Here is a 10,698-nt window from a genome sequence, read left to right as displayed (position 1 = left end):
GAAAAGGGGTGAACTCTATTACTTTAACTTCAAAACTGGTGAGAGTATTGGGGATCATCCATTGGATGAACACTTTAGGGAGTTACTACGGAGCGAGAAGATAAATCCTAGTCCTAAAAGCATCGCAAATGGCGCCAAAAAACCAGGACCTGCACTTGTTTCGCCAGCCAAAAATCTTAGCGAGAGGAGCTCAAATCAAGAAGAGAGAACTTCATCGTTAGGAAGCAAAACAAAGTTGCAGGCGCTTAAAACATTGAAGCAAAAGCGGGAGCTTCCAGAAGAACTTCGGATTGATTTTAAGGGTGGAAGTAATCTAAGCTCGGGTTCTACTGAAAGAAGTCGCACAGCACAGAGGTTGAAAGGCGTATTATCGGCCGCGGGTTCATCTGGTCCCAAAATACCTCCTTTATCCCAGACACAGGAAAACGTAATTCCTCCCACTATTTCAGGGGAAAAGGCTCTCATCAGCAAGCCTTTTGCCGTGAAGAAAGCGCCGCAGAGCGAAGATTCCGATCCTCTTTCTTGCGGACCAACAGGTGTGTCAGAGGCAAAGACAGGCGCTCCAGCGAACCAAACAGAAGGAGACATTGGACAAGAATACCAAAATCGAATAAAATTCCTGAAAGAGGACTTAGAGAACAAATTCAACAAAGAAAAAGAAATGCTGGAGAAGCAGTATGCATCTGAAACAGAGCAAGTAATTAATGAATTTATTGCCCGATCTGAGACCGAGAAGAAGAAGCACCAACTTCTAGAGGAAAAGCACAATCGGGAATATTCTGAAGCAAAGTTGCGTTGGAAAGCTGAAATAGAGGCCTTAAACGAGCAAAAAACAAAAGAGATTGAGGAGATAAAGAAAATGGACACACGTCTGTTGGATGCAATGAAACAGTGCACAGAAGAGGCAGACAAATGCGTTTCAGATTTTATCAGCACGTATGAGGATGCCCGTAACGCTTTAACTAGAGCACTGCAGGGCACTCGCGAGACACATTTGACTCTAGTTGAACCATCGCTTTCCATGCTAATAGATCGTGCGCAGCAGTCATACGACAAGGCCATAAAAGATTTAGGTGCCTGTTACGCCTCTGAGAGTGAAAACATCAAACTCAAATTTGCTGCGAATATCGTGGTGGCTGAAAGAGACGCTAAGGCTGCTGTAGAGGAAATAATGAGGCAGAAGGAAAACCGCATCTCAATGATTTCAGAGAACACAAGGCCCACCGCCGTCATCGGCAAAAATCGTACGGAAACACGAGGCACCCAGTGTGAATGGGATGATCTAGAAGATATTCAAAATAAACACACATATGCAGAGGGAACGAGTACTGTTTCGTGCAACCATAACGCAGATACCATACAATCGGTTAAGGAGATACTTGGCGATGCGGTTGCAACATTGAGGGGCACAAGGGATGAGGAACTCAACGAATTGAAGGTTCTCTTGAGGGAGTTTGCGGAGGAGGAATTGAGGACCATATTTGACAAAATCAGTCAAGGGCGACAACCTGTGTCCTGTGCCACCATCGTTGACACCAGGGACGACATGAACGTGGTGCAGCATGTAAGACCCGAACCTGTGAAAGACGAAGGAAATGCTCAAAAAGATTCCCATGCTCCTCCCGTCGAGATTTTGCGAAAGGAGGATCTCGCCACCGCAGTGTCGGAAGCCTTCGAACGGATATTCGTTAATACGCCTTCATTTCCTTTCAGTGCCAATAAGGAAAGCACGCATGTGGAGGAGCCTGACACTCCGGATGAATGCAGAACACCATCTGTATTGGGCATGAATGCAGTAGGATTGGATCAGCAGGTGCGCGGCTTCCCCATTTCCATCCAAGACCAAAGGTCTCTGTTGGAAAGTGAGATAAAGCGCGTTGCTGACATGAGAAGAATTATTGAGAGCCAGCGGACCAAACTAGAGAAACGTCGTACACACCTTCATACCACCAGGCACCGCTGGAAGCAGGACGTGGTGATAGCCAAGAAAGAAGGTGTGAAGGCGTCTTCGCATCAAGGGCAACTACTTAACAAAGTTCGTCACGTATTAGACGGTCATATAAAGAAGTTCGAATATGACGAAGCAGTTTTAAGGGGTAGTGAGGAATGGCTTTTAATGAAGGAGAGAAGCATCCACAAGATGGAGCACCGGATTAGAGATGCAGAAAGGAGAATGGTGTCTAGCGGGGGTGCTGGTAGCCCAGACACTTGCGTCACAACTGGCCATTGTCTGAAATGCTTGGGGGTGGGGGATGATTGTTCCCTTGTGAGCCACAATGTAAGGCCGAGGGACACTTTAATAATAGCTTACACTCAGACACTCAATAGAATTGTGCGACGTTTGGAGAGGGTTGCGGCTGTTATGCACCACCCGGGGAGAAGACGTCGTTTTCCTACTTCCTACGTGGGTAAATCGGCTCATTAAGGTTGTTCGGTGAGAGCGGGCGGAGGATCTCGGGTGGAGTATACTTTCGTGGGCACATACGTCTGCACATACACACACACACACACACACACACACACACTTGTGATTATTTTTTTAAAACTTTGTTTTTCTTTGAAACCCTAACCCACTCTAATCAACACGTATCGTTCCAACGTTGTGTTACTACTATTTCCTCGAAAAAGGGGTATCAGCGGTTGTTTCCCCTCAGAGGAACTAGAACAGTAAGGGCGACGCTGACGGAGAAAGAGTAAAAGCGGGACATGTAGTGATATCATAGAGTTTTTTTTCCATAAGAGATTGAAGGAGGGCAGCTGTGGCACTTTTGTTGCCACAGTCTTACGGTGAGAGGAAGGCACTTATTCCAGGTAGTACCCCGTAGACATTCGAAATGGGTCACGGGGAGATGTTTCCTAAATTGCATGGGCTCTCTGCATTCTCTGCCCCGAGAATTGCCATCTTTTTTTTTTTTTTCATTCTCCAGTAACCTCATATAGTCGATGTGGTCTCAGTGTGCCCTTATTTTTCTTCTCCAACCGGAGAAATCCACTTTTTATGTTTATTTTTTTGCTTATTTATTCGAATGCTACTACTCCGAAACATGCCCCACGGCAGCTCTGCGTGGTTTAAGTCACTAACGGGATGAAAGACACTTACTTGGTTTGTACCGCCGATGCACTCCCAAGACTCTTTTTCTTTCCCTTTTTGTTTCTATTAAAATCTTAGCGAACATCTGAACGAAAAAGGGGAGCAAGAGGAAGTAAAAGACAACGAAACAAGAAACAAAAGAGAAATGGGTGTTGGTTTTCAGAGTAAAAAACTACAAAACTTTTGTCACAGCGGAGCTGGCGAGATGTGTGCACTAGAGAATTGTATTCCCCGTTGGGGAAGCTTTCCGTGTAACGCCCCAGGGTTAACGCCAGTTTACGAACTGTCCAGTTTCGAGAACGTTGAATTGCCTTTGATTCTTCAAAAGTCAAATATCGGTGATTTATTGGCTTCAACTTCTGACTCAGTGGGGCAGCTTAATGGGTTTCAGGCTCGACATTCGAATACCGAGGGAATAAAGCCCCAAGTCAGTTACACCTCAGTTGCGCTGTCAACCACGAACCGGGAAAATTTGTTTGGATGGGTTGATTGTGCAGCGCTGCCACTCTGTAGTTCATCCACGGCGGGTGCCAGTATTCTACTTGTGACGTTACTGACCCGTGAAAGCTGTGGTAAATCCTGTATGTGCATTTTAGATGACTTGCTTTGTCGGCTGTCCAACGGCCCCTTTAATTGGGGCTGCGGTGGAGATTGCCATGACCTTATTTCAATTTCCCTTCCGTCAGAGCCACGCAATCACGCAGCTTGCCCGATTATCTTGCCCATTGCAAAACTGTCAAGGAAAGAGATTTGGTTAAGGGAAGCTGCGCCTAAAATGGATGTGGAAACAATTATTTACGAAGGAGACAACCAACAGCACTTAGTGGACGACGTCGCCAACGGGACCAATGCTGGCAGCTGCGCAGTAATGGAAGCGGGTTGCCGACCCGAGACGGCACTTGGGCCTGAGAATGTGAAGTATGGAGATAATGAATCTGGTACTCAGTGTGAGGTAACTGTTGACATAACCCCAAGTACGGAACCGTCTGCGCGTTGTTTGCATTTCTCCGAGTGCACAACACCCGTTTTGTCCAACAGGTCCTTCATGGAGCCCATCCCACTGAGTAATATGGAATCAAAGGCGCTGCAGTGCCGCAAGTTTGATGGTACGTCATATGAAGTTCTGCGCCACCGTGCACACAGTGACGCCTTGTCGCTTATTTTGAAAAAGTACAGCGAACACTTGGAGCGTGCGTCGCAGACAAGCGCAAGACGTGGGCTTGACGCGCATTGTTAGTTATCCCGTCGCTTTCACCATTTACACGCGCTTTGTGTTGGCTGTTTCATGTTTCTTCAATGCATTGGACGATACAGTGAATACGATACCAGCTAAATAGACAGTTTTCTTTTCTTTTTGCTAGTTAAGAGCGTTCTTCTAACGAGTTTGCATTTTCCAGAGCCGTGCGTCTGTTTCTTGCCATACTATTGCTCTCATTGTTATTTGGGTATCCGTTATTTGCAACTTTAACCAACCAGCATCTGCCGGTTGGGCTTGCTTCCCTTCCTTTATTTGCTTCAGTGGCCAACGTTACCACACCCATTATGACTTGCTGGTGTTGCGGAAACGGCGGATCCAAGAACTTCGTGTTTGCGCGTGAATCTATCGATTATTCCACGTTCGCTTTTCCCACCTTCCTCTTTGTTTTTTTTTTCCCTCTCAGAGAGGTTTCGTTCCGCCTCCGACTATTCGTGCACCAACAGGAGAGAGTCGCTCTTGTTCTTGTTTATGTTTTATCGCCGTTGTTTCTACCTTTTCCTTTCCTTTTCCTCGCGCTGAAAGCAGAACAGTTGCATATAACTTGCACACCTTTTCTGTTTCGCCTGCTTGATGGAAGGATCGGGAGAGGAGGAGATGTTGTTTCCATGCGTATTAATGCCTGAGCTTTAGAGCCACATTCAAACGATGATGGGGTTAATGAAAGGCATCGGAGAGAAGTGAGAGAAACTGCAGAAACCCGCAAGAGGGGTAAGGAAAACAAACAAACAAACAAAAAAGGTGAAATAAGAACAAATTCATTGCAAGAGGGGCGGCAAGGAAGGAAACGGAGTGCGTGTGCGATTCTTTTCTCTTTTTTTCTCTTCTCCCTTCCCATGTCGTTAATTTTTTTTTTCTCGAAATCAAGGGCGCTGCGGCTCCTTCCGTATTTGGTGCCTTATGACCACAATTAAACCACCAGTAACGGGCAAAGCAATCGGTATTATCCGCAGTTTCTTTTGATTTTCCTTTTCGTTGTTTCCTCCGACGGAATAAATAAATGATAATAATTGGCTTTTCCCTTTTTTTTTTGATTTGCTAACCGCCTGCCGTGGGCACAGGGCGAAGATAATGCGGGGTTTCGGTGACTTTTGGCGCAAGAGGGGTTATGCACGATCCACGGCGACAACTTGCGGTATTTCTTTAAATTTCCATTCATATATGTTCATGCATGCATGTTTATACATTTACACGTATATGTTTGCAAGGAGTTGAGAACTTTCACATTTACTCGTATACAAGTGTGCGCGCAAACGTATGTGTGTATGTGTACGCAAATAAATAAATAAATAAATATATATTCTGTGCTTGTGTGGTTGCTGCGGACTGGAGGACGGTGTGCATGGAGGGAGGCTAACTTGATAATATCCCTGATGATTGCGTGTGGACAGAAACATGATGGACTGCACGGCGTGTGTGCTTCAGCGAATTGATTGATGTGAAGCAGTGAGTCTTTCGCGTCATCAACATTTGATCGTTCTTTCTTTCGTTTTTTTTTTTGCCACTGTTCCTTTTGTTTGCATATCACTCCCTTGGTATATATCCATATATCAGTATATATATATATATATATGCGTGTGTGCGTCTGTGCGTTTCGGAAGTTGACTTTTATTGCACTCATTTTCTTTTTCTTTTCGTGTGTGCTATGAACAATTTGCTTCCCTCAATTCGTTCCGTCTTCTTTTGCTGCCACACTGAAAAATGAAAAAAAAAAGAATGGAGAGGAGGGAAATCCAAAAGCTGAGGAAGGGGAGGGGATTTCAAATAGTTGCGGGAAGGTGGAACCGTAATTGTTTGAGGCTGCGTTGCCATGTATTTACTTATACTATATTATAATTCATTTGTCCCCGTATTTCTACGTTTATACGCATTCATATTGCAATTGCAAGGAGGAGAAGCGGGAGGAAGGGAATGTAATGGAATGGAATGATTATAAAAAAAAAAAGGTGTAGAGGGGAAAGGAAGGGGGAGAAATATTAATAACAACAACAAAGGAAAAGAAGGGAATAATGAAAATGTAGTAATAAAGTGATTTTGCATTACACCATGCAGAGAGTGTTTGTAGAAGCTCCCCTGTTATTGAAGGTGGCGCGGAATACGGGTGAAGATATCGTCACGGTTCCAGTTTCTCTTTTCTTCTTTTTTCCCCACTGCTGTTTCGCCAGCATCACGTATGTTAACATACATGTATATATAAATAGATATATCCATATATCCATATATCTATATATCTATTTATCTATTTATCCATATATCCATATATTCATATATATTTATATATGTATATGCATGTGTGTGTGTATGTGTATGTGTGGTTGATTGTGCATGTAAATGGGATTAAAAAAGAGAAAAAAAAAGATGTAGTATGTGGGGGAAAAAAAAAATATCGAGAAGAAAAAAAATGTGTGGTGAGAGGTCCAACAAACAACCAACAAACACAAGTGGATGGAGAAATGACGCGTAAAGGGCGGGGCTCCACTCGTTCCTCTTTCATTTTTTTATAAGTTCACTCGAGTACACTGCGGAGGGGATTTGTTTGGAAACCAATACGCAACTGCTCCTTCTCCCTTTCCTTCTTTCCTTTCTGTTTTTTCTCCTCCATTTTTTTTTTGTTTTTTTTTCCACTTTTATACGAGGTCGTGTGCTCCCTTGGTAAAATGTGCTTGCTGCACTGAAGCGAATGGCGCCGTTGTGGCTGTAACTGAACATGAGAGAAAGAAAGAAAGTGATAAAAAAGAGGGTAACAAATAAATAGTGAATGTACCTTTTGGTATCACGCTATTATTACCACTAACATTGCAAAAATTCATTACAGTCGCTACAATGTTTATTAACGTTGCGTTTGCTCGTGTATTCGTATGCATGATGATTGCGAAGCAGTGGAAGAAGTAACTCGCACTCATTGATATTCTTATTCTTCTCTTTTCATACTTTAACAATTTCTTCTTCCCTTTCCCCCGTTATTTTATATATACATTTGTTAAACCCCCCTTTCTCTCTTCTATCCTTACCTTGCAATAATTTTATAACTTCTTTCACTTATTCAATGAGTTTCCTTTTCCCTTTTCCCTTTTCCCTTATTTTTATTTTTTTTTTTACAATTTTAAAATTTGTATACGACGCACCCGTCTTGACCTTCTTACCTTTCCCTCCTTTCCTTTTCCCTTCCGTCTATTTATCTATTTATCTTTTTGTTCTTTGATTATTTTACTTATTTCCTTCAGCGCTGTGCATTGAGAGTGGTGTTGAAGGAATTTTGGGTTAACAAAATTCCTCTTTATTTGTTTATTAATATATTCCCCTCCCATTCGGCCCCTTCCTTATGAATGGCTAATGCTTACGCATTGCACATACCCTTAACAACAGTAACAACAATAACAAGACAATCCCGAAAGCAATAGTAATAACAATAATAATGATAATAATAATAATAATAATAATAATATATTAATGATGACAGCAGCTAATACCTCTCCATTAATTTTTCTCCATCTGGTTTGAGTGGGCTTTTTTCTTTTCTTTTCTTTTCTTTTTTCTTTCATTTTATATATTTATAATTTTCCCTTTTCCTTTCCCCTCTTCCTTGATTAACCCACACGTTGACAGTAACGAAATGAGAAGTATACACAAGCATTTATTATTTTCCGTTATGTGTTTTTTTCTTTCTTTTTTTGCTAAGCTTTGTTCTCCTTCCTTTTTTTTTTCCTAAAATGTTCATGTTCATTATTTATTTATTTATCTTATTTTACTTTAATGGGGCCACACGCGTGCGTGCGGTGAGATGTGAAGAAACGGGAATAACAAAAAGAAACAAACAAACAAAAAAAAAAATATATATATATATATATTTATATGTGTGTGGTGTGCGTGTGTTTATGTGTGCATATTTTTTTTTATATACGCTTGTATTGAAGAGGTAACACTCCGGTGGTTGTTCGAATATGTTTATATATTTATGTTTTCCCCTCTTTTTTTTTTCACTTGGTGTATTTGTAATTGCGGCTTTTCCCTTTATTTTTTTCTTTTTTCTTTAGTTGTTTGTGTCGTACCTTAAGCCACATGAAATGTTGGAATCAATTTAAATAATATTATTAGTTATGTAGTGAGTACATATGCATTTGCATGTTTTATTGCCTTAGACAGAAGGCATGAGGAAAGTAATAAGGTTCATATCTTAGCGTACACGTTGCAGGACTTTTCTTTTTTTTTTTTTTTGTTTCTAGAGAAAAAAAAAAAGAGAGAGCGGACAAAAAAAAATAAAAATAAATATAATATGACCTCACCGCCGTCGCTGTTGGGTTGCTTAGAAAAGTCAAAAAAAAAAAAATTACGGAAGTGCATGCAAGTGGGAATATTGAATGGAACGTTGACTGTTGGAGAGGCATGGAACCATATATGAACTTATGAAATATATTTATATCATATTATATTTGCATTTTCCCACCATTTCTCCGTTTTAAGTACGGCATGTTTATGATTATTGTTATCATTATGCTCCTTTCCATTACGTGGCGTTTAATCTATTCTTTTTGTGACCTTTTTTTTTCATTTTTTTTTTGTTGCTGTTGAAATCATGAAACTTAAATGTAACACTATTGAATCCTCTGTGCTTTGAATGAATATGTGTTTGAGGACTTTCTTTTCATGTTTCTACCCATCTCCTTTTTCCTTCTTTTTTTTTTCCTCTTTCTTTTTTCTTTTTTTTTTTTTTGGTACCATTAGGTTTAAATTCAAAAGTTCTTCCCGAATTTTCCACCCTTTTCTTTGCGATTTCTCGTTTGCGCGATATACGTTTGCATACAGTACTGGTTCGCAGGCAAACACAGTTACCCCGTTTGTTAGTTTCTCGTCCATTTGTGCATTCAATCTTCAATTTTTTTTTTTAAAATTATTATTAGCATTATCATTATTATTTTGGTTCGTTTAGTTTCGTTTTCGGACTTTTTTCTCTCTTTTTCTCTTTTGCCACATTAGTTTATATACATTTATTCACTTATTTACCTTCCTCAGCGTTTATCATTATTATTATTATTATTATCATCATTTTTTTTTTATTATAGTTATATATTTTTATATTTTTCTTTCTTTATTTTGTAAATAAATTGAAGATGATGCCAAATGGATCATTGCGTGCCTCCGCTCGTTTAACACCAGCAGGTCGAATGATGGAACCTCCAGCTCCATTTACAGCCGCCATGCAATTATATGCTCAGCGTCGTCAGATGCCTGGTTTTATGTGCGCAAGGCGGGCTGCAGTGGCGGCGGCTCTACAGGAGATGCGACGGAACTACAACATAGAGGACTAAGTGATTTGCAGCTACATTATCAAACTCATTTAACATTTACATTTCAAATATATTTTTCGTACATCCCATATTCTGCAATTTTATTATTATCATTATCATTATGATTATGATGTTGATTATGATTATTTCCCTTTTTCTTTTTTTTCTTTTCTTCAATTTTTTTCCCTTTTTTTTCCTTTTTGTCGGTGTGTCGGTGTGTTTGTGTTTTGTGTGGGTTTTTTTTGTTTTGTTCCGTTTTTTTTTGTACCTCTTTTTTTTTTTGTTTTGTTTTTCCTCTTCACTCCTTGTTACTTGTTGTTGTTTTTTTTTTTTTAAAGAAAGAAAAGAAAAAAAAATCCCATTCTTTATATTTATTTATTTATTCCCTTTGTTTTTTTTTTTGGGAGAGAAAAGAGGCTGAAAAAAGGAAAAGAGGAAAAAACAAAAAAAAGCCTTATATTACTTTTTTTTTTTTTCCACTTAACATTTACTTCCATGTGAATGTGAAAGTTGTAAAGAAGATTAAGTTGAGAGGCAGAAGGGAATAATTTATAAATATATACACGAATGAATGAATGAATGAATATATATATATATATATATATTTTATATATAATATATGTTTGTTCATATGAATGGGTGATTTTTTTTTAAAGAAAGAAAAGGAAAAAAAAATATATATATATATATATAAAGAAAACAAATAAAAATAAAATGAAAACCACAACGACCACAACCTCCACCATAACAACAACAACAAAAAAAAAAAAGGGGAAAAGAAAACAAAAAAAGAAAAAAAGGAAAAAAGAAAAAAAAAAAGGGAGTAATTTGTTTGAATGGGTGTATGCGAAGTGTTTTTATACTGTCTTTTTTTTGTTTTTTTTTGTTTTTTGAGTTTGCTAATGGAGCGGAAGCAGTAATATAATAGTGTGCATATGTATGTGTGAATGTGTGTGTGCTCATGAAAGAAGGAAAATGAAAAAAAAAAAAAAGAAATATATAGGAAAAGAAACCAAGGAAAGGTGGAGAAAGAAAAAAAAAATAATAATAGTAAAGAAGAAAGAAAT

General features: G+C 39.4%; 5 protein-coding genes across 5 annotated transcripts; 4 read left to right on the top strand and 1 right to left on the bottom strand.

Moving 5' to 3' along the window:
* Nucleotide 1: 1 nt before the first annotated feature.
* On the top strand, nt 2–2,425 carry TbgDal_I2250 (hypothetical protein, conserved, (fragment); the record flags this gene model as incomplete). Its single annotated transcript, XM_011773200.1, has 1 exon — nt 2–2,425. A coding segment is annotated over one exon (2,424 nt), but the record flags the coding sequence as incomplete, so codon positions are not given.
* Nucleotides 2,426–3,236: 811 nt separating this feature from the next.
* On the top strand, nt 3,237–4,328 carry TbgDal_I2240 (T. brucei spp.-specific protein; the record flags this gene model as incomplete). The annotated part of the gene is made up of 1 exon (XM_011773199.1): nt 3,237–4,328. One exon carries the CDS (start codon nt 3,237–3,239, stop codon nt 4,326–4,328), a length of 1,092 nt encoding a protein of 363 aa, XP_011771501.1.
* Nucleotides 4,329–4,633: 305 nt separating this feature from the next.
* On the top strand, nt 4,634–4,972 carry TbgDal_I2230 (hypothetical protein, unlikely; the record flags this gene model as incomplete). Its single annotated transcript, XM_011773198.1, has 1 exon — nt 4,634–4,972. One exon carries the CDS (start codon nt 4,634–4,636, stop codon nt 4,970–4,972), a length of 339 nt encoding a protein of 112 aa, XP_011771500.1.
* A 539-nt stretch (nt 4,973–5,511) lies between these two features.
* On the bottom strand, nt 5,512–5,967 carry TbgDal_I2220 (hypothetical protein, unlikely; the record flags this gene model as incomplete). The annotated part of the gene is made up of 1 exon (XM_011773197.1): nt 5,512–5,967. One exon carries the CDS (start codon nt 5,965–5,967, stop codon nt 5,512–5,514), a length of 456 nt encoding a protein of 151 aa, XP_011771499.1.
* Nucleotides 5,968–9,454: 3,487 nt separating this feature from the next.
* Nucleotides 9,455–9,652, top strand: TbgDal_I2210 (hypothetical protein, unlikely; the record flags this gene model as incomplete). The annotated part of the gene is made up of 1 exon (XM_011773196.1): nt 9,455–9,652. One exon carries the CDS (start codon nt 9,455–9,457, stop codon nt 9,650–9,652), a length of 198 nt encoding a protein of 65 aa, XP_011771498.1.
* Between the last annotated feature and the right edge of the window lie 1,046 nt (nt 9,653–10,698).

Source organism: Trypanosoma brucei, chromosome 1 (assembly GCF_000210295.1).
Source record: "Trypanosoma brucei gambiense DAL972 chromosome 1, complete sequence".
NCBI lineage: Eukaryota > Euglenozoa > Kinetoplastea > Trypanosomatida > Trypanosomatidae > Trypanosoma > Trypanosoma brucei.
The sequence above is the reverse complement of the archived record's forward strand: the minus strand, read 5'-3'. Positions and strand labels throughout refer to the sequence as shown.